Consider the following 22788-nt stretch of genomic DNA (forward strand, 5'->3'; position numbering starts at 1 on the left):
ACAATGGGTCCCTCTTTTTCAAAAGCTCAAGCTAAAGATCCAAAATATACACTATCAACGGTTGAGATCATCTGACAGGGAGCATCAGAACCATCTGCTCAGTGTAGAGGGTAATATAGTCATTTACTAGTAAAACCGCTGGCGCGAAGTTCCAAACACTGGCCCGGCTGGCCGTCTATAAAGTGCCGACGGACGCATCGAGCCAGGTCGCAAGAGTGGAAAAACAGAATCATGGCGTCTTTGCTGCCGAAAACGACGATCGTGGACACGGAGGTGTTCGTTTCGGAGCCATCGGAGCCGGAGCCGGAACCGGCTGTGAACGCCGCCGTCACGAGCCAGCTCTACCTGAAGTCGCACAAGAACAGCGAGGGGCTTGACAAGGATGTGGTGCTCCGCCGGATCCGCCACCGGAAACGCGTGCACAGATTTCGGAGTGTGATGCAGTCACTGCTGACTCCGCCGGAGAGGAAGGGGAACGTGCCGGCGGCGAGGAACGAGGACGTCTGGTTGGATGACGTCTTCTCTGCTCCGTAGTCGGTGACGGGAAATGGTTATGGGCCGGGTTTCGAAAGGCTTGTGGCTGATTCCAGGGAGGATTGGATTGTTGTAAGTATTTCAGGCGATGTGGCCTGACAATCGAGCTCCAAAGACTGTCCTCCTCTGCTGGATATGTTTGGAGATGTATATAAATAAAGCCGCGGCTAGGTTAATTATCAGTTGAAATCAATTAGCGCGAGAATGTACTGCCGGCGACGTATTCGCCGGTGAAAAACCGATGTGTATGCATTATTTCGCTTGTAAGATAAACCTTCTAAACAAATCTGTGTATATTTTTTGTGACTAGAGTCACTTCGGTGCTTCGTTTTTTCTAATATTTTTATGGCTCGTGTGTTCGACCAGGAAAAAGTTATTAATAGAACGTAAAAAATGCTTGTGATTATTGAAAGATCTGTTCCAGATAATTGAGTGGAGCAGAGCATCTTCCGTTTAATCATCGTGATAAAACACGATATTCTTTTCCGTTCAGATTTTAGAATAACTTTTTAACTTTTTTTGTATCTTTTTTTCTTGTAGTATGTTAGAACCGGAAAACATCCGGTTAATTATTGTGATGATAATGCTCAGTATTCCCTTCAGTTCAGATTCCAGAAGAGCTTCCAGTTTTATCCACTTCAAGTGGTTGTATCTGTAATTCATTCAAGCATATCATCCACTTCTGCTGAGAAAATTTGATATTTTTTTATGATATATCTACCTGAGGCGGCAAGCTTGTTTTGGTAATGGGATGGTACGGGGTTATCTGTGTTCTTCAAGTGCAGCTCCTGAGTGTTTCTTCGGGTTTCATTTATCGTACGATTCGGAGGGAAGTCTTCCCTTACACTCTCTAACCAAATAAAATATTAGATCTTACCAGTCAGAATCGGATATCCGAATACCTATAAACGGATCGAACCCGCATAGGGCTATTTCTCTTCGTACAGTTGTTCATTCATTATAAATACGACGACAGCAAGTTTTTGTCACTGGAATTCAGTTTTTACTGTGTACGTTGATTTTAGAAGAAAAGCAGCAGACGAGTGACACTAGCTCGCATCATTTCATTTGCTCATGGAATTTACAGTCGAAGATGGCAAAATACCCAACCCCGAATGCTCTACTCTTCTTCTGGTATTGCCTATTTTGTGATGAACCCTAGCTTGTCTTCTTTTTTCACGCTTCCTCGTCATCCTCTATTGTTTCTGAATTTCTTTTCTTCCTCGATTTCTTGTTTCCAAAGCGTTACAGGCAATTGTTTCTTAGTTGTGATGTTTTGCACTTTCCTTTCAGCCTGCTCTGTCGATTGGAAACGTGGGGCAGTTAGCAATTGATCTTTTGATATCTTCTTTTAAAGCCGAAAGGATAGGCTATTTGGACGATCCATCTGTATTGCCATGCGTTGGGGCCGACGCATACGGTCCAATTCCTGAAGGAAATCTTGCTTTGTCTCTCGAAGGTACGTTTGTCTGTGTCGAAAGATCAATTTCCTTTTGACTATAGTTTCACGTTTCTTTGGTGTCTGCTTTTGTTGGAAGAATGTATTTTACGAATTACCAATTCTATTATCGTCAGTACTGTAAATTGAACGATATGTCAACAAGTGGTGATTAGTCTCTCGTATCTAAGTGAAGGACGTTTCTAGCAACTCTACTTGGCTCAAAGGGAAGAGGCATATGAGAGACTTGAGACAGATATATAATTTGCTTGCATAACATTTTTAGTCTTCTACATAAGCGAAAAATAGTCAAAATTAATTACTCTTCAGCTGGCAAGAAGTAATAGATAGCATTGGAAATAACTAAAGAAACCTATGTAACATTAATATCTTATGATGGAGGTGCAGGGTAAAATATAAATCACATTAGTGTTGCAAGCACATTTTAGTAATGATTTATTCCCCTTATGTCACATCTCACACTGCATCTTAGTTATTGTCATAAAAGGATCTGTAGCTACAAGCATCTTCAGGGTAGGTCTTGCAAGTGAATAGTTAGTTTCATAGAACTATTCTGGCTTGTCCTTGTCATTCTCTCCTGTCCTTTATTGAAGATGTTTATGTACTGATCATAAAAGATGCTTATGTAATATTCTTTCTGCCATTGTTTCTCGCAGTTTATGATTCTCCTTCCAATTCTTCCACTCTTGTCCAACAACGGTCTCCCATAATCAAGGTAAGCCTCACTTGCCATTGCTACTGGTATCTGGTGAAAAGGTAAGTTAAAAAGGTATCATCTTTTAAGTTGCATTTTTTATATGGTTGCACATTGTTCAAACTCGAAAGATTTGCTAGGATAATTGAAATTGATTATATACGGATGGCTGCGGGGTGGGGTTCATGTGGAACCTTTTCCGTCCCCTGCTCAATGGGGGGATGAGGTCAATTTTTTTCCCTGCAGGGTGGGGACAGGGTGAACCCTAAATCCTCATGTGGGTTCAGGGTAGGGACTGGTTTTTTCGTCTCCTCCCCGTGGGATAAATCTATAGCTGAGAAAGTCGAGGAGGTATGCTGCATTAATTTTTTTAATGAATATGCCTTTTTTAATGCTAAAAAACGGTAATGGGTTAAATTGTTAGACACTTGTTTTAATAAATTAGACATTTTAATGAATATGCCTTTTTTTTAATGCAAGAAAAGGATGTAGAAATGAAGTTGAAAGATCGACACCATAGTACGGTGGTCCAGGGACGGGGTTGCGGGCAAAGGTTGTGGGGTGGGTATGGGGTTGAAAAATCAGCCCCCTCACTGAGTAGGGTTGGATGGGGTTCAGTTTTCTAACACCTGCTCCACTGCCATCTCTAATTGTGAAGTTCTGTCATGTAATTTTTTTTCAGAGAAGACAAGATTGAATTATAAAGGGTCTGTGAGCATCTCTCACTGTGGTATCTAATCATGATATAGTTGAACTAGGCCCTGACAGTGATGATTAAGTAGAGCATAATCAGTTTTTTTTTTTTTTTTTTTTTTTTGTGAAAAGTGTTTGGCGCTATCTGGATTCCTACAGTTTGGATATGGATGTGATCCTAATTACTCTTCCGATTACTTTTGGGTGTGATCTTGGTGAAGGAAAAATTAGTCAATGCATTTGGATTTTTTAGTACTTCCACAAAAAAACTCATTTCAAAACTTCTTTTGGAGCCTTTGAAGCTCTAGTAAAGAAGGAACACCAAACTGTCATCTTGAGCATCAGGCACAAGCGAAGAATAGTGCAGGGCAAAAGGTTTATCTAGTAAAGCTAACCAGAACCATTGGATTGAACAAAAATTATTCAGAAACATGTGTCAAATCATGTAACCTTACTGGTTCATTTATCTCTCTCTTGGCCTCTTTGCCAGGAGTCCAAGAAGTTCCGCTTCTTTTGATATTTTCTGTATTTAGCTTATAAATACACAAAAAATTTCAAGTTTGGGTGAATAGAAAATTTTCAAGTCATGATTGTTTGTTGTGTATCAGTATGAGGTTTCTAGTGTGATATCTCTTGATTTGATATCTGCAGTCTAAGGTCTTGGGTTCTCTTTATAAGCTTCACTGAATGTGACAATTATTCTTATACAGGGAATGATGCTTGAATTTGCAAAGAATGTGGCAAATTTTGCAGCTGTGACGGGGAAGAAGCATGTATTTGTTTTATCCAGCCTAGATTCTGGGAAGAGGCACAAAATTGATTTTTCAAAGTAATATTACAGGCAGGGTGCTGTCTTTTAACTAAAATTTACTACTATATGTGCCTTAACTAGTAAATCTACTCTATTTTCAGTTATATGCAGATATATTACTTGTCAAGTATTAATCCCAACGGAACAGATGCAGAATGTGAAAAGCTTGGTTGGAAAAAACTGGAGGAGTATGATCCTTCCAAGAGAGGCTGGAAGTATCTGAACTCTTTGGTTGAAGGAAATCCTGCGGAAGATGATTTTTGTCCTGAAGATGAACTGACGGATGATGATTACTGCCCAAGTTTGCCTTTTGCAGCCTTGTTCTCATGTTGTAAGGTATTTTTCAAAGGATTTTACCATGATTGTTTCTTACAAATTACTCTTTCTTCATAACTGTTCAGATGATTGTAAATATATGTTGAAGTTCTTCTGAGCAACCAAGCAACTGTTTTACATCATTTATAAATTATGGTGTTAGGCAAAAGGTCTCAAAGTCACTTGCATATTATCCAACTGCTCCGAAGGGGACAACATACCAGATTCATATCGGTTGGCTGGGGCTGCACGCAGACTTCTAGGATGTTCCCCAGAAGATATCCTTGGTGGGTGTCTTATGTTTTACCTTTGGAATCTTCTTTTATTTGGGATAAAAGGACCCAGACTTGTGCCATTTAAGTTAGGTGCATCCATTTTTTTATTTGTTAAATTTGAATGAAATGACTTAAAACTCTATTTATTTTTTATTCTATAATTATTTCTTATTGTGTATTCATAGTTGATATTTAAATTTGATTTTTTTCTATTATTTTAGTTTCTAATGGTAAAATGATGAATAGGATCCCGAAGAAGACCAGTGTTGAGAAACCAGAAGACTTCCGACCTATCATTCTAATAACAAGTGCATATAAGATTTGTAAAGTTGGGTCCAAGGCCCATCCCAAAATGACTAGCCAACTTAGGAAATCTCTTTCCTAACTAATAAACTCAAGATCTTTTTACTCATTAATCCATGTGGGACTATTCCTTAGCTCTGTAAGTGGTTAGTTTTAGGTGTAGGCCATCTTTTGTGGCCCTATAAGTGGATAATTTAGGTGTAAGCCCTCTTTTTGTGGCTCTGCAAGTGGGTAGTTTAGGTGTAGGCCCTCTTTTGTGGCTCTACAAATGGATAGTTTAGGTGTAGGCCTACCTATGAGTACCTGCTTTGATCCCATGTAAAGTTGGGTCTAAGATTCATCCCAAAATGACTAGCCAACTTAGAAAACCTCTTTCCTAACTAATAAACTTAAGATCTTTGTACTCATTAATCCATGTGGGACTATTCTTTAACAAGATCATTGCAAGAATTTTGGCGCATCGGGTAAAGGTCATGCTCCCCATCGTCATCCCCGTGGTCAAGGCGCTTTCCTGAAGGGGAGAGAAATTCTCGACTCCACTATGGCAGCTCACGAGCTTATCAACCATTTCACTCGTAGCAAGGATCTAAGAATCGCCTTCAAGTTGACCTTGAAAAGGCTTTCGATCGTGTTAATTGGGCACTCCTTGAGGAGCTAATGGAGAAAATGGGCTTCGGTGCAAAATGGAGGTTTTGGATTTGGAGTTGTGTGGGTTCAACCTCATATTCTCTCATTCTCAATGGCTCAGTCTGTGGGTATTTTAAAGGGTTCAGGGGGTATAAGGTAAGGAGACCCGCTCTCTACGCTTCTCTTCAAGATTATAGTGGAATTTCTCTCCTCGATGTTTTACTCGGTTGTGAATCTTGGGTCGCTGCCATGGCTGCCTCCTACTAGCCACCAATAAGCTTTTAATATCCCCATTCTACAATACACGGATGATACTATCATTTCTGGGATCGATAACATGGATGACACTAAAAGGATGAAAGCAATATTGGGACTATTTGAACTAGCCTCAGGGCAGAAAGTTAACTGGGGGAAAACTTCTCTCATGGGTTTCAATGTAAGTCCCGATCTTCTTGATGAGATGGCAAATCTCTTTGGATGTAAACAATCTAGCATCCCGTCCACTTACCTTGGCCTTCCCCTCTTCAATGGTCGCATAAACCAAAGTCTGTGGAGCTTTGTGATGGAAAAGATTGAGACCCATCTGGCATCCTGGAAGGCCCGTTTTCTCAGCAAAGCAGGAAGACTCACTCTCCTAAAGTCTTGTATTGTAGGCATTCCGAATTATGTTCTATCTTTTATGCCTTATCCTGCCTCCATATGCAAAGATATGGATAAGTTAAAAAGAAGATTTCTTTGGAGAGGATCAAGTGCTGCCTTTAAATACCATTTGGTCAAATGGAAGGAGGTTTGCTTGCCTAAACAGATGGGTGGTTTGGGGATTCGGAGATCGAAGGAAATGAACCAAGCTCTGCTCTTAAAATGGATTTGTAAGTTCAACTCTATATCTTCTTATCTTTGGAAGGAAATAGTAAAAGTCAAACTTGGTTGTCCTTCTCCATGATGGATTTTGGGAGGTAATCGGAAGGTCTATCCCCAATTTGGAGATCATTATATTCTCTTATTCCCACATTCTCCTTTGCTAGCAGATTTTATGTTGGAAATGGCAGATCTTTAAAATTTTGGGAGGATTGGTGGACATGATAGGAATCCCTTTAGTCTTTGTTCAGGAATCTTTTTCTCCTATCTTTACGAAGGGAGATATCAGTTGTAGAAGCTTTTAAGGGGAATGGATTGAACCTGCACCCCAGGCGGGGTCTTTCTGATACTGAGGCATTGGTGGCTTGCAGGTTGATGGAATCTCTTCAGTCTTTAAGACTGAGGCCTTCAGAAGTTGACAAAGCTGATTTGGTGGCCAGACAAAAGTGGAATCTTCACAGTATCCTCCGCTTACAAACTTATCAATGGTTGACATCTAAATCAAAGTGTTCATGAGATTTTCTTTGCGTGGCGTCTTCATTTTCTGCCAAAGATAATTTTTTTCATATGGAGCACCTTACAATGGAAAATACTCACGACAGAAGAGGCCGCCCTGCTATTGATCCTCTCTGCCCCTTCTGCAACTCAGAGGTTGAGACAGCCAATCATACCCTACTTCAATGCTCCTACTCATGGGAAGTGTGGACTTCAATCCTTAGTAAGACGGAGTTTCAATTATGTATGTCGGTAGATCTGATATCTTTCAGTTAGTTGCTTGTTGGTATCTCCTTTCTTGTGCTTGAAAAGCTTATGGTCTCTGCTTGCACTGGCTTCATCCCATGGGGGCTTTGGAATAAGCGCAATCGTAGGCGATTTGAGGCTAAATGTGATTCCGCAGAGAGAGTAGCCGAGTGTCTTGGGTCTCCCCCCCCTAGAGCACCGTTTCCTAAAGTTGAATTTTGACAGTTCTTCTCTTGGCAATCCCGAGATTGCAAGCTTTGGGGGAGTTATCTCAGACCCCTCTGGAAACCAACATTTCTCGTATGCTTGCCTGTTAGGCATTGCTGACTCAACATCGGCTGAGCTCCAAGGCCTTCTTAATGGGCTTTGTGTTTTCAGAGTCAATTGTAGTGGCCCTCTGCATATTGAAGGAGACTCAAAAGTGGTAATTGGTTGGTGAAAGTATGCTTCCTCTCCCTCGTGGCGTCATTTGGACTATTTTAGGGAGATTCTTGAAATTGCTTCTCAATTTTTTTGTATTTGGTCTCACATTCCGAGATCTGCTAATTTGGCAACAAATGTGCTTGCCAGGACGGGAGCAAACCTTCAATCTCTTGTTGTTAGGGATTTGCTCTTATCCCCTTTGTAATTTTTTTTGTTAATATATACATCTTTTAAATAAAAAATAAAAAAAATAGATACAATAAAGTTAATGTTATTCTTGTGAATACAATGTCTTTTCTAAAGAATTAAAAGTTGGGTGTAACCGAAGTTAGCTGGATTTGAATCTGGTCTCCTTTCCAAGCAACAGCTCTACAGGAATATATATATTCCTGTAGAGCTGTTGTTTCGATGTTGGTTATGATAGAAGCAAATGTAGATTAGTAAAAGTTAAGTTGCATGACTTCTCCGATTATTTGATAATGGTACTGTTGTATATAAGTCTGCTAGTTACTATTTGGCAGGTCCCTAGCTTGCGCACAGGAGGTTCACTTAATCAGACGGTCTAGAGCATTTCCATCTTCATTAGAATATGACTTCTGTTTTACCCCTTTGCCATCAAGGCTTTTGACAATGATAGATACGCGCTCTTATCAGCTTAATTTGCTGGGAGATCAAGTTGCAATCTTTGACAACACACTGTTAATTCTTTCAGGTGATAATGGTGAAGGTTGGGTCATGCCGCTCTCATGGAAGTCTGTGTATGGGCCTCCACCAGATATTTCACTGTTTTAGACCATCACAGCAGAGGGGATATGCTGCCCAAATCTTCTTGACACTGCTAGAAGAGAGTGATCTCTCAGAGTTGCCTCTCTTGTTTGGATAACAGGGAGTATGTTTGCTGAGAAATTTTGTCAGGGATGAAACTGTAGGAAAGGTAAACTTACAAAGCAAAATCAAGAGGGTCAAGGGTATGATACCCCTGACTCTCAAAACATTGCCCTTGGTATTTTATCCAGGCATCCTTTTTACCTTTCCTGACTTTGTCCTGAACATAGCATATTTAATCTATTTTACTACTTCCAACCCCAGAAACTTTGATTCTTCAGATTGGCCATTTTCATCATTTCTCAGCTGCAGTGCATGTTTTACATCTTGAAATTTCTTAGTTCAGCAAGAGGATCCGTTTGGTGGAGCATTTGCTCTCCTTGGGTAGAATACTGGTGCTTTCCCTTATTGATATATTTCTTTTAAGGGCGAAGTGCAAGCAGACATCATCGAACATGCTGGGCATGTCAAAAGCAAGGAATCGATGATTATTCTCCATCTCGTTTATTTAACTCAATCATGGAATCAATAATTAAAGGTGCGGTAGAATCATTCTGTCCAGACGACATCCACCCACTAATATCCGGCCTGTAACGAAATTTGCGTGCGGAAGACGCGCAGAAAAGAGAGTCTTCCCACGCATGCTACTACCTTCCACTGGTTGTTTCAGAAAATGTAGGCAATCTTTACGTTTCAAAGATTGTTTTCGGCTACGAAGAAGGGGAAGCAGAGACAAATTTGACAGGTTGCTTGTTCAAACTTCAAAGCCGCCGATCGTCTCTGCCGCGTAATGGCCGCCGTTATTTGATATAACTGTGAATGGGACCAGTGGGAAGAAAAGCAGGAAAAGTGAGGCGTCCACTTTCTGAAAGAAGTTGAAATCACGAGAGCTACACAAGGAAAGGGTGGAAGGAAGGCCGGAGAAGCTAACAGATTTGATGAGGTAGAAGGAAAGTCAAATTTTGCGAAAAAAAGGAAAGGCTACAATACAACCAGATAGAGAGAGAAAGCATCAGGGTGGGTTTTCTGTTTTAAGATTCATGATCCGAATTAGATATATATGAAAATTCGAGTCAGAAATTCCTCTCTACAACTCAGACTCATCCAGTTTAAAATTTGATCCTAATTGTCTTTAAGTCATGAGTTTATTCGATAAGTTAGGGATGTTTTTAGGGTGTAAATTAAAGGGAAAAAAAGAGTGATTAAATAAGGGTAAAATTGTCAATGCAGCTAAAAAAAAAAAGAAGGAGAAAGGTTGGTGGGACCTGTAGGCATGTGGGCCCATCACGAAAGAAGAAGAAAAGAAAAAAAAGTATGAAGCAGCCAATTATTCCGTTAAAAAGACGGAGAGTGTCACTTCTAATAGGAGAAAAGTTGACAAATGTGGGGCCCTTCCATCAGAGTCGTCCGGATATTAGGCGGAAAATATTAAGCAAACATGGCACGAATTTCTTGGTCAATTCTGAAATCTTCTCCTCCCACCGAAATCAAAACGGTCGAATCCCTCCTTTAATTAGTTCTCGCTTTATATAATTATTGAGAATAACTAAAAGAGGCTCAAGCTTAATTTTTCAATCGCTTGTGAGTCCAGGTGGGCCCACAACGAGGAGATTTTTTCAGGAGCCCCCGCTGGAGGGTATTTTAGTGATTTTGGTAGATCTAGACAGATCGGGTCCTCATCCGTGAGAGTGAAGATGAAGAAAACGCCGTTGCCGAACGATAACTGAAAGCGACTGCAGTCAGGAGCAGACAGTAAATTGACAAAAGAGCCCTTACGTGGCATTGAGCCATTAGTCTGGCCATGTCGGGTCGAAATACCTGTATCGTCTTGTCTTAAGCTAAATATTAATAAAAATAAACATAATATATATATCATCTTAGTAGTTTTTCATATATAATTTTCCTAAAAATTGAATTCAGATTTTCTTGTCCAGTCCCCTTTCCGTAGTTTTTATCCACTTCGGTAGGCAATTACTGAAGCAATTTGACACACGAGGCTATTTTAGTCATTTCAAAAGGAGATATGAAATTTCCTTCCGGGTGGAGGTTGACGAAGCTGGGTGTGAAAGAGGGAGTTTTTTCCTGGAATTTTGGTCTCTGTTTTTTTGGAAACTTTCTTCCGACTCGTTTTCAGGATCGAGACTGAAGAAGATGCGGGAGAGTCGACCTGAGAAATTCGCGTAGAAATTTCAATTTTCAGGTCATTGAAGATGAGCTGCAGCCTGCAGAGGTGAGGGAAGCCCGCAGTGGAACTTGGTTTTTTTTTTTTTTTTTTTTTTGGCAAATGAGCTCTTATCTATGAGCAATAAATGAGGTGAACATCGCTTCCGGAGAGCAGGTTGAGTCCACTGGGCCGCTTTTATTGACTCCGATAATTCAACTGCTGCTTCGATCGGTATACCAGATTTTTATAGTGTTGTGCGACCGCGATTTTGCTTGTTTAAAGCTGCAATTCTGGATCGAGGAGAGCTGATTTTCGCTCCCGATCATGACGGTTCGTCTGCCCGCGGCGTCAATCGTCTGAGAGGAAGATGTTGCTAAACGCGTACTACCTTCTGCTCCTGTCAGCGATTCTGGTTTTACCTGTCATCGCCTCTCGGAACTCGAGCTCCTGCCTCCACTACTGCGGCCGCTTCCCGAATAGCGTGCCGTACCCGTTCGGCTTCTCTGCCGGCTGCGTAATTCCGTTAACCTGCAACGAGCTAACCGGCGATTTCCACCTTCACGGATTCGCCGTCCGGAACGTCACACCGGATGCTCTCCTCATCGACCTCCCCGCGAAATGCAACCGATCGATCGATCTCGTGTCGAAGCTCGTCGGGCCGAACTACGCCATGACGCGGCAGAACGGCCTTCTGCTGCAGAACTGCAGTGCGCCCGTTCCCGGTTGCTCCATCCCGGCAGCGCTGCTTGAGGAGCCGTTGCGGTTGGGGACCTGCGCCGGGAGGAGCGACAATGTGAGTTGCTTCTCCAAGGTGGAGAAGGACGCCGAGTTCATTGGCGCGGCCGACGTGGACAAACTGCGGTGCGAGTACCTGTACTCGGCAGTGGTGGTGGACGCGAGTAGAATTCCGGCGGTGTCGCTGGAGGTCGGGACAGTGGAGCTGGGCTGGTGGCTCCCTGGAAAGTGCAACTGCTCCCGCCATTCCGACTGTAAGGTGGTGAAAACGCCGGTGGACGGACAAACGGGTTTCCGGTGCCACTGCTACGAGGGATACGAAGGGGACGGCTTCGCCGACGGCGAGGGATGCCGAAGAGGTACGTTTTCTTTCCTTTTCCTAACCCAAAATGCCCCTGATATTGTCCCAAAATACCAGCTAAAAGAAATTTGCTTTTTTCTCTTTTCAAATGAAAAAATAATTTTTTTGTTAATATTTGAAATTTTTGCATGTGGAATAAGAAATTTCTGATTTGAGCAACACGAAATATCAAATGACATTACGTTACATTTACTTCCAATTCCTAAGTATTTAATATGTCAATTATTATAAACGTTTTGAGACATCTCCAAAACAGAAATGGAGTCGGCCGAGAACAAACTTAGGGTTTTCTCGATAGAGGACACGATGATAATTTCACAAGTCTTGTCCACCCGGAAGCTTGTGTTTGAAAGGATGACTATTATCTTTAAAAACTAGGTTGGTTTGGTTGAAGTAGGTGCATTGGGGTTTGGTCTGATTATTAATGGGAGGGAAGTCTATCTGCCTCACCTTCTCTCTCTTTCTCATTGCCGTCCATCAAAAGTCAAACGTCCTAGAAGGGCTTTCGGGTCAAAAAACAGGTATGACCCGACACCCTGCCCTCCATTTGGGGTCAAACTTTAGAAACTTTGCTTACGGTCAACTTACGTCATGAATTATTTATATAACCCTTAGGTTCCTTGAGGAGCTATAGGTTGCCGAGACACCCTGCCCTCATTCCACGATATACATGCATAGATAACACGTATAGAATTCTCATATCTATTTCATATTGGAGGTGTAATATATCTTGCTCTCATGAAAATCAAGCACTTTTTTAATGCATATGAAATCGATAATTATGCATGCGTATACATGAATATATAATATCAGATTTTGATGTTTTAAATATACCACTGGGACGACCAATTTGATAATGGGTTTTGGTTCACCATTTTTTGTGGTTGATGGTATTGGGCTTCTGAGCCAGAAGCTGGGTATGAGGCCATGGCCTCGGTCTGAAAGTCACTGGGTGGCGTCCTTGAAAAAATGCTGAGTCACCTGAGTGGCTGTAATGGGTGTTATTTATCTGACGGAAATATATACTTGCCGGTTCAAACAGAACAAATCAGGACTCAGTTGAGCTTTCATGCTTGTAGCACTTCCAATGATTTTGAGTTCGGAAGGGCCAGCAAATCTTCCGTTATTCACGTTGTCATTTTGAGCGGACCAAGTTTATGTAAGCCCGTAAGAATGGGACCTTATGTAAGGAGATATGTCCCGTTCCCAGCCTGATGGGTGGTAGCAGGTCTCATTGCAGCGTGTTCTGAAGTTTTACTTCAGTTGCATGGGCCTAAAACGTAGTTATTCCTGCCTTTGTCCAGCACCTGACGTATTGATATTTTATGTGCAGAGGGGGGTTTATTTGCCTAACAGTTTTCTGATTTGGCTTTCGCCGTCTTGCAGTATCTTTGAAATGCAATCCGTCCAAGTACATGTCCGGAAGATGCAAAGGATCATCAGGTGTTGGTGTTCTTATTGGAGGTAATTTTCTCACCCAAAATGAGAAAAAATAAAAATAAAAGGTTCAGCGTCTTGTCAAAATAATATATGCGTTGAGAGCTGAGAGACTGCTTCGAGTCCATTTCATATAGTCAACGCAACATCTGTCTTCTTTGTTAGGCTTTGAATTGTTTCCAAGGCATGAAAGTATTATCTGTTTCATGGATATGTTTCACGGTTCCTTTTTCATGATCAAATCTTTTGCCCCTTGGTAGGTATTATTGCCGGAGCTTCTCTAATGGCAGGCCTTGCTGTCCTCTGCTGTTACATTCGAAAGCGTTCGACTTCATGGAAAATCCGCAGGAGCACCCAACGTCTACTTTCTGAAGCTGCCGGGTCCTGCACTGTTCCACTCTATCCATATAAGGAAATTGAGAGAGCCACAAATTATTTCTCTGAGAAACAAAGACTGGGAACAGGGGCCTATGGGACGGTTTACGCTGGAAAGCTCCACAGTGACAAATGGGTTGCGATAAAAAAGATCAAACACCATGACAATGATGGCGTTGAGCAAGTTATGAATGAAATCAAGCTTCTATCTTCGGTCAGTCATCCGAATCTCGTACGCCTCCTGGGTTGCAGTATAGAGAAAGACGAACAGATTCTTGTCTACGAGTTCATGCCGAACGGGACCCTGTCACAACACTTACAGAGGGAGAGAGGATCCGGCTTGCCTTGGACAATTCGGCTTACAATAGCGGCAGATACTGCAAATGCCATTGCCTATTTGCATTCGGCCATGAACCCACCCATATTCCACAGAGACATCAAATCCAGTAATATCCTCTTGGATCATAGCTACAATTCAAAAGTTGCTGATTTTGGTCTTTCAAGATTTGGTATGATGGAGGACTCGCATATCTCCACTGCCCCACAAGGAACTCCAGGTTATCTAGACCCTCAATATCATCAGAATTTTCACCTTTCTGATAAGAGTGATGTCTACAGCTTCGGTGTGGTGCTTGTGGAAATTATCTCTGGGATGAAGGTAGTTGATTTCAGTAGGGCCCCGTGTGAGGTGAATCTGGCTGCACTTGCCATTGACAAGATTGGAAAGGGCTGTGTCGATGAGATCTTAGATCCCTTTCTGGAACCTCATACGGACGCTTGGTCCCTTTCTTCTGTCCATAAGGCGGCTGAACTGGCGTTCAGATGCCTCGCTTATCACAGGGATATGAGGCCTTCTATGATGGAAGTGGCTGCCGAGTTGGAACAAATTAAGCTCAGTGGCTGGTCCCAAATGGATGAGTCCATCTTTCTGCCTTCATCAGCCTCGTCTTTCTCTTCTCTCTCAAATGGGAGCGAGAATTCGTATGCCATAACACAGAAAGCAGGGTCAGGAAGTAGAAGGGTAGTGATCCCAAACAAGAACGAGTACATAATTCCTATGGAGGTGAAGTCTAACTCACCTGTCTCTGTACAGGATCATTGGTTCAGTGAACAAAGCTCTCCTTCAACAAATAGCTTGTTGGGTAACGTAGTTCAGTGACCCCCCATCTTGCTGTCCTTTTTTCCGGGTTTTGCTTATTTTTCATCTGTCCTGTGAATAGATCAATATTCATGTTTTGTGTTTCCTTACTCCGTATGGAATTTACTGTGGATTATAAAACCATAAGATTGGTACAAGGAACTTTTTTGTTCTCTTTTAGATCCTTCACAGACATCAAATGAGTAAATCCATAGAAAATAGAGAACTCATCAACCAATTATTCATAAAACCATAGACGAAATAGACTGCTTTTATTCTTTCATTCCATCACATTCACCAATTATTTCACCTGTCTCTACACTCATTAGCAGAAATACTGTCTAACTGCCCGGTCCGTGACAACTTGCAAGGCACGTTTCTTTGGTATAGTAAAGAAGCAGGTCGAACTGGCAGACCCAACACTTGTCTACCAAAGGATTCTTCTCTCCAGGGCAGCGACCCTTCAGACACGGAGTAATTGTTATTTTGACTCCTTCAGCGGTGCTTCCCTCTCCTCCGGCCACAGTGCGTGTACCTGTTAACAACGATAGATAATTCAGAAAGATGATACTTCAGAATATACCCGCGTTAAAATAAAATTTTGGGGAATAAAAGGAAGCAAAGAAAGCTTACATTCATAGAGAGCCAAGGAAGAGAGAAGAATGCAGCAGAGAAGCGTGGAGCGAATCACGATCGAGGTGCCCATGGCTCCAAGTTAGGATACTAATAACTGATGTTATTAATCGAAGGAAACGCTTGGTGATGGACTCTGCTGCTGCTGCTGCTGCATCTGCTTAAATAGGTGATGGAGAAGTTCTAAATACAGTAAGAGTATCAACGGATTGAAGATGAATGAAAATCAAATCTTCCATGAATGTAAATATAACAAAAACAAGATAATATGGAGTCTTAAGCTGGAAAGAGGTAATTCTCGGTTCCCGTAATCTTTAAAATTATTCTTAGGATTTTAAGGAGTTCTATAGTAAGTAACGTGGATCGAAATCAGCAGCAAAACAGCATAAAATGTATATTATTATATTGCAGGCTTTCAGCTATCATTCAGGAGGGCACTCTTTAGAGTCCGGGGTCAGAGCGTGTTCTCAAATTCAGGTTTTTAAAAACATGACTCGACCAAACAGGCCAAGATTGGTGTTGAGGGAAAGGAAATTGGGAGAGGGTTAGGTTAATAAGAGATTGATCATGCAAGTTAAGGAAGAAAAAAATAAAAGATTGTATGGAAGGGGATTAGCACTGTAATATTTGCCAAAGATGATTTATTGTTCAAATATAGATAGATCATCCAAGCTCAGTAACGAAGGATTTGGTTCTTTCAAGGGTTTTTTTATGAGAGAAAGAAAGAGAACTATTTTCACTCATTATATTTGGCATTGAATGTAAAATCATGCAAGGGTACAAAACAATATTTTTTTTTATTTTTTATTTTTGCCGATATTCTCCTGAGAAAACTGGGTTTCGTAGTTACGATTTCTACAATGGTCTTGTTGAAGTAAAATTATATTGGTCTGAGTTTTGACTGAGAATTGGGATGAAAAATGGACGAAAAGGTTAGGAACCATCCTTTTTAGCTTCCAAAGTGGGCAGCCAAGAACATTTCTCAAGAATTTAGGATCTTTTTGTTCGGAGCCTATATATAGATCTTAAGATTCTTCCGTCTTATCTTTTGAAAACTTGAAAATACACTTGATTGAATTTAGCTTTTCGGAAAAAAAAGGAAAGAAAAAGCAAAAAATTTGAAGGGCAATGAGAGAGTATATTTTACTTCATATGAGAGAAACAATACATGAGACTACAATGATGAACTCTTATTTACACAAGTTTACATTTTTATATGAGGGAGAGAAGGGAGGGGGTCAGGGCACAGGGGCAATTATCATAACAAGCAACACCAAATCTCTGATCCAAGGGCTTTTCTCTAGCAATAATTTACTCTTCTTCCTCTCTCTTCCTCTCATGCTAGAATAACCAAATATCAAATGGCTGTTTTATAATCCATAGATTACTTAGTTCAAGTACTCATGAAGCACATTAACAAGAGCCTAGTTAAAATGGAATGAATACCATCCAAAGAGAGGACGATGACAAATCACGATTACATTCCAAGAGAAATGACGATCATGAAAAGGAAGGCGAACAATTGGCATGGCAAACGTTCCTTTTATGGTAGCATTTACTGGTAGGAAGGCAGCACCAGCAGTGACGATGTTTGACATCATTAACCATCCCACCATCACAGTTTTGAATAAAGCACGGAATTATATGCAATTTACTTCCTCTGAGAGCTGATATTTTGCTTCCTTCGCCTCTCAAGATCGCCCCGCCTGCAAGAAGGAGGAGTAATTAGGCAATATGTAAGTACAAATGCATGGTTGTTTGCAGGGAAGAAGATGAGTTAAGAGCAGTAATGTTAGGAATATCGTTTGGTTACCTACTATTAGAAGAAAGAGACCGAGGAGTAGACATGAAAGAGAGAGCAATCGGTGTTGAATCGTTTCATGGATAAGAGAAGTGGATTCGGTGTTTGTCATGCTGATTGCTGAATGAAAGATGGCCGTTCTGGCCATGGATAATATAAATTGAGTGGCTTTTGAGTAGTTTTCCATATCTTTTGCGTGACAAGGTGTTAACGGGGAATAGGGAACTCATCCGTCTGATCGCAAAACCCATGCAGATTGTCTTTATTCATACTATCCACATATACAATTTCTTAGGTTTAAGCAATCTACCATTACAAAAATACGTGATGAGATTCTATTTCCAAAGCTGTTGTCGCTCCACCGACCCCAATGAACCATGTATATCGGCTGTATCTATTTTTCTTTTTTCTCTTTATTTTTTCATATATATACTATTCATCGTTCACAAATCCCATGTGAAACCAAGCCTATTCAGATCTTGTCCGTCCCACCGACAAATAGTTTGGATGTCCAAACAACTATGTAAAGATTGGCTCTTATTCCAAATCAACTAGTCAATTCAAAAAATTTCTTTCTCAACTAACAAACTCAAGATCTCTCCTGGTTAATAAGATACCGAACTTGATGTGAAAAATGCATTCCTTAATGGATAATCCAAGAGGAGGTTTATATGGATCAACCACCGAGATTTGTGGTTGAAGAGAAATTGGTATCCAAATTGTAGAAGTCGTTGTATGGGTTGAAACAATCACCGAGGGCATGGTTTGATAAATTTAGCAAAGTGATGCTTCAGTTTGGTTTTAAAAAGGTGTGTGATGGATCACTCGGTATTTGTAAGACATACCTATTCTTCTAGATATGTATGTAGATGATATCATTCTTATAGGAAATAATTCAGAAGACTTCAAACAAGTGAAAGACGGGTTACATAGAGAGTTCAAGAAAAAGGACTTGGGACTTTGTAAAACAGAGAGAACCGAAAAATAATAAGAGAGATTCAAAGAATGATTTTTCGACGATGTATTCTTCTCCGTTTAGGAGGTAATCTATAATACATTACATACTGATTTTAGGATTAATTTAGATCCTAAAATCAAGGAATAAATTACAAGATCAAGGAAACAATCCGTTTCCTACAATCACGTTAATCAATTTAGCGGTCATGCCCAACTTGTCAATTATACCATGAAACGCCTTCCCTGATACTGCCTTCGTGAGCATATCAGCCAGCTGACTCTCAGATTGAATGAAAGGGAATTGTATAATTTTTGCATCGAGGTTCTCCTTGATGAAATAACGATCAACTTCAACATGTTTAGTGCGATCATGTTGAACCGGGTTCTGTGCAATGGCTATGGTTGCCTTGTTATCACAGTGGAGATTCATCGGTTTGGAGTATTCAATCCCTAAATCTCTCAGTATATTCTTTATCCATAACAACTCGCATACACCATGAGCCATGCCTCAAAATTCAGCTTCAGCACGTGATCGTGATACTACCTTCTGTTTTTTGTTTTTCCAAGTGACCAGATTCCCTTCCACAAAAGTAAAGTAACCCGACGTGGATCTTCTGGATGTCTGATCACCTGCCCAATCAGAATTTGTATACCCTTCAATACTAGAGATACCATTTTTTGAGAATAACAAATCTTTTCCTGGAGCACTCTTTAAGTATCTCAAGATCCGATAGACTGCTTCCATATGTCCTTCACTTGGTGCATGCATGAACTGACTCACAACGCTTACTGCATATGCTACATCGGGCCTTGTGTGTGATAGGTAGATTAATCTTCCAACTAATCGCTGATAACGCCCTTTGTCTGCTGGAATTTGATCTGGAAGAATTCCGAGTTTATGATGCATTTCTATGGGCGTCTCTATTGGTTTACTGTCAAGCATTCTGGTTTCGGCTAGAAGATCCAACACATATTTTCGCTGTGAAAGGAAGACTCCCTGTTTCGATCTTGCAACTTCAATTCCCAAAAAATATTTAAGTTGTCCAAGATCCTTCATTTCGAATTTAGTAGCTAAATACTCCTGTAAAACTTGCATTTCACCTGGGTCATCTCCTGTCATGACCATATCATCAACATATACAATTAATGCTGTTACCTTTCCTTCTTTGTGTTTTATACTTTGTTTATAACCAAACTCCTTCATTGTAGCCGAGAATCTCCCAAGCCACGCTCTAGGTGATTGTTTCATCCCATACAATGACTTCTTCAATTTACAAACTTCACCTTGAGACAAAGAACCACTTTTTACACCTGGTGGTAGTTCCATGTAGATTTCTTCTTCTAAGTCTCCATTGAGGAAGGCATTTATAACATCAAATTGTTGCAAAGGCCAGTCTCGATTTGTTGCTATAGATATAAGAATACGAATTGTATTGATCTTAGCTACTGGTGTAAAAGTATCCTGATAGTCTATCCCATACCTTTGCATATATCCCTTTGCAACTAGCCGAGCTTTATATCTCTCAATGCTTCCATCCGGTTTGAGTTTCAATGTGAACACCCATCGACATCCAATTGTTTTTCCTCCTTTAGGTTGGGGAACAAGTTCCCAAGTGGCATTTTTTTGTAGAGCCTCCATCTCTTCGTTCATCGTTTTTTTCCATTTTGGATCAGTTAATGCATCTTGCACGTTACTAGAAATAGAAACCCTGGATAATTGATCAACAGTAAATGCATACGATTTAGTCAACCTATGGGAGGACACATAGTTATTGATTGAGTATTTGGTCTTGACTTCAAGATCAGGTTCATACTGGTTTTTTGGAACTCCCCTATTCAATCTTTGTGGATATCTAGGGGTTATGTTTTCTGTAGGAAGACATTGTTTCATTAGACTCATCAAACACAGGATTCGTATTTACCTGAGGAGGAACATTCCGGGTTGATTCTTCAGTTGTTGGTACAGACGGGGGCAACTCTGGGGGTTCTTCAGGTGAAATTACTGAATCACAGTCTTGTTGCACATCATGACACTTGAAAAATTCATTCACCGCTTCTAACTCAATAAACTCAGTACCTTCTTTAGTTTCATGTGGAACATTCTCTTCATTTGAACTCTCCCCCTGAATAATAAGGTATTGATTCATTGAAGGAGACATCTAGAGTCACATGGAGTTTGTTCGTGTGTGGATCATAACACCGATATCTTTTTTGAAATTCAGAGTAGCCAAAAAATACACATCGCTTAGCACATGGATCAAGTTTATTTCGCAAGATCTTTGGGATATGAACATAAGCGATACACCCAAAAATTCGGGGTTCAAGATTTGGAAGATGGGGAATTGAAATCAGGGATTGCAGCTTGCGTAGAGGAGTTTGAAAATCAAGTACTCTAGAAGGTGTTCGATTGATGAGGTAGGCAACAGATGTGATAGTTTCGCCCCAATAAAATTGAGGCATGTTCATTCCAAAGAGAGAGGCATACACTACTTCCAAAAGTTGTCTATTCTTTCTTTCTGCCAATCCATTCTATTGGGGAGTATAGGTGCAAGAAGTCTGATGACGAATTCCATGAGTGGTCAAAAAAATTTCGAGAGAAGCTTAACATACTCAGTACCATTGTCAGATTGCAAAACACGAATCTGCTTTTGGTATTGAGTATGTATCATTATATGGAATTTCTGAAATGCTAGACACACATCACTCTTTTGTATAAGCAGAGATACCCAAGTCATTCTAGTGCATTCATCAATAAATATCACAAAGTAACGAGCTCTAGAAATAGAGGGAACCTTGGCTGGACCCCAAACATCAGAATGAATAACCTCAAAAGGTTCGAAACTTTTATTCAAACTCGGTAAATAAGCAATACGGTGGCTCTTAGCCAATTCACATGTGTCACAATGAAAATGCACATCAGTCAAACCTAAAAAAAGTTGAGGTTGCAATTTCATAAGATAGCCAAAGGAAATGTGGCCTAATCATCGGTGTCATAACCATACAGTTGTTTGAGCATTATCTTCACTGCTCGCTTGATTTGTCTGATTGATTTTCGATCCCCCGGTCTCTGTCAACTCCAAATAGTAGAGTTTGCCCCGTCTAACACCATAACCAAGAATCTTCCGGGTTAGAATGTCCTGAAAGACACAAAATGAGGGCCAAAAAGTTACAGTACAAGCAAGAGTGGAAGTAATTTGGGTAACAGTCTATGCTTTATTGGAATCGAAGTACTATAGTCCAAGTATGATAGTCTTATCACAAAGAAAATGTGTCTAATTTACTCAAAGATGAATATTGGGGTGTTTGCCTACAAACATTCCTATGGATACTAATGTAAAATTATGTGTTGACTCAGGAGAAGATGTAAATGTGAAAAGGTAATAAAGGTTGGTAAGAAAATTGATATATTTTACTGTAACTAGACCTTACTTTTCTTTTTTTGTAAGTGTTGCTAGCCAATACATGCATAAACCTCAAAGTTCCCACTTGCAAACCTTGAAGAGAATCCACCGGTATTTGAATAAATCTCATGGAGAAGCCTTCTATAACCTAGTAACCTGGAGGAACAATAAGCAAAATGTAATTGTTCGATCCAATGCAAAAGTAGAATATAGAACCATGACATATATAGTAAGTGAAATGCAATGGATCAAGTTCTTCCTTTTAGAACTCGGATTTGCAAAAACAATCCAATGAAACTCCATTGTGATAATTAAACAGCCATACATTTTACATCCAATCCAGTTTTCTATGAAAAGACAAAACATATTGCGATTGATTGTGACTTTGTCAAAGAAAAAATACTAGCTAGCACTATATGTCTTGAATACGTTTCTTTTGAAAGTTAGGTTGTTGATATTATCACAAAAGTCATTGCAACAAAACCACTTAGTATTACATATTCCAAGTTGATTGTTTATGATGTTTTTGCACTAACTTGGAAGGGAGTGTTGAAACATAAGTGGGAGAATGGTATTATTGTAATTTATCTTAAGTTTAGTCTTTAGTTTACAACACTTGTAAGGAGGGGTAGTTATGTCATTATTTACTTTGACAAGCTTATGTAAATCAAGAGGAGGAATTAGGGCTTTCATTCAAAACCCTAGATCTCCTTCACTCCATTCTTCCACACAAGCTTATCTCCTTCCTCCTCTTCTTTTCTCTCCTCTTTCCTTCAACTCATACCATCAACTACTTTCTTCCCTTTTTCTTTCTCCTACCTAAAGGTCTTGTAAAGCTTCATTAATAGAATCCTAAGATTTAGCAACGAATTGGACATGTTAAGATGGTAGTCAATACAACAAATGATTCATTTTAGTACAATCGGTACCATTGTTTACCATTACCTATTCATTATTTAGTGAGTGACATGCAATGGTCAGGTTGATTGAGATTCAATAGGGAGAGAAATGGCCCCGTCAATGCTCTTATATCCCATCAAAGTTAGAAATATTTTTCATGAGATACATATTTCCTCGAAACCTTCAAATAAAATCCTATTAGTCCCTTACTAGGAAATGACACGAAAAGTTTTAGAAATTTATAAGGCAAATTAAATGGACCTGTTAGTGGCTTTTTCTAATGAAATAAATATAAATAAATAATCAATCTCATACATTATCATACTTA

At 40.2% G+C, this 22788-nt stretch overlaps 2 protein-coding genes across 2 annotated transcripts; both read left to right on the forward strand.

Annotated features, from left to right (window-relative positions):
- The first annotated feature begins 1519 nt into the window (after nt 1–1519).
- LOC137951929 (uncharacterized) lies at nt 1520–8859 on the forward strand. The gene is made up of 7 exons (XM_068798924.1): nt 1520–1668; nt 1828–1993; nt 2650–2708; nt 4091–4209; nt 4293–4527; nt 4670–4793; nt 8446–8859. Exons 1-7 carry the CDS (start codon nt 1609–1611, stop codon nt 8523–8525), a joined length of 843 nt encoding a protein of 280 aa, XP_068655025.1. The 5' UTR covers nt 1520–1608; the 3' UTR covers nt 8526–8859.
- A 1779-nt stretch (nt 8860–10638) lies between these two features.
- Nucleotides 10639–14948, forward strand: LOC137951497 (wall-associated receptor kinase-like 14). The gene is made up of 4 exons (XM_068798188.1): nt 10639–10788; nt 10897–11816; nt 13205–13282; nt 13516–14948. Exons 2-4 carry the CDS (start codon nt 11090–11092, stop codon nt 14787–14789), a joined length of 2079 nt encoding a protein of 692 aa, XP_068654289.1. The 5' UTR covers nt 10639–10788; nt 10897–11089; the 3' UTR covers nt 14790–14948.
- The last annotated feature ends 7840 nt before the right edge of the window (nt 14949–22788 follow it).

This window comes from Aristolochia californica, unplaced genomic scaffold (assembly GCF_029961685.1).
Source record: "Aristolochia californica isolate CCGP_79_NKW_82.1479 unplaced genomic scaffold, dmAriCali1.0.hap1 SCAF_15, whole genome shotgun sequence".
Taxonomy (NCBI): domain Eukaryota; kingdom Viridiplantae; phylum Streptophyta; class Magnoliopsida; order Piperales; family Aristolochiaceae; genus Aristolochia; species Aristolochia californica.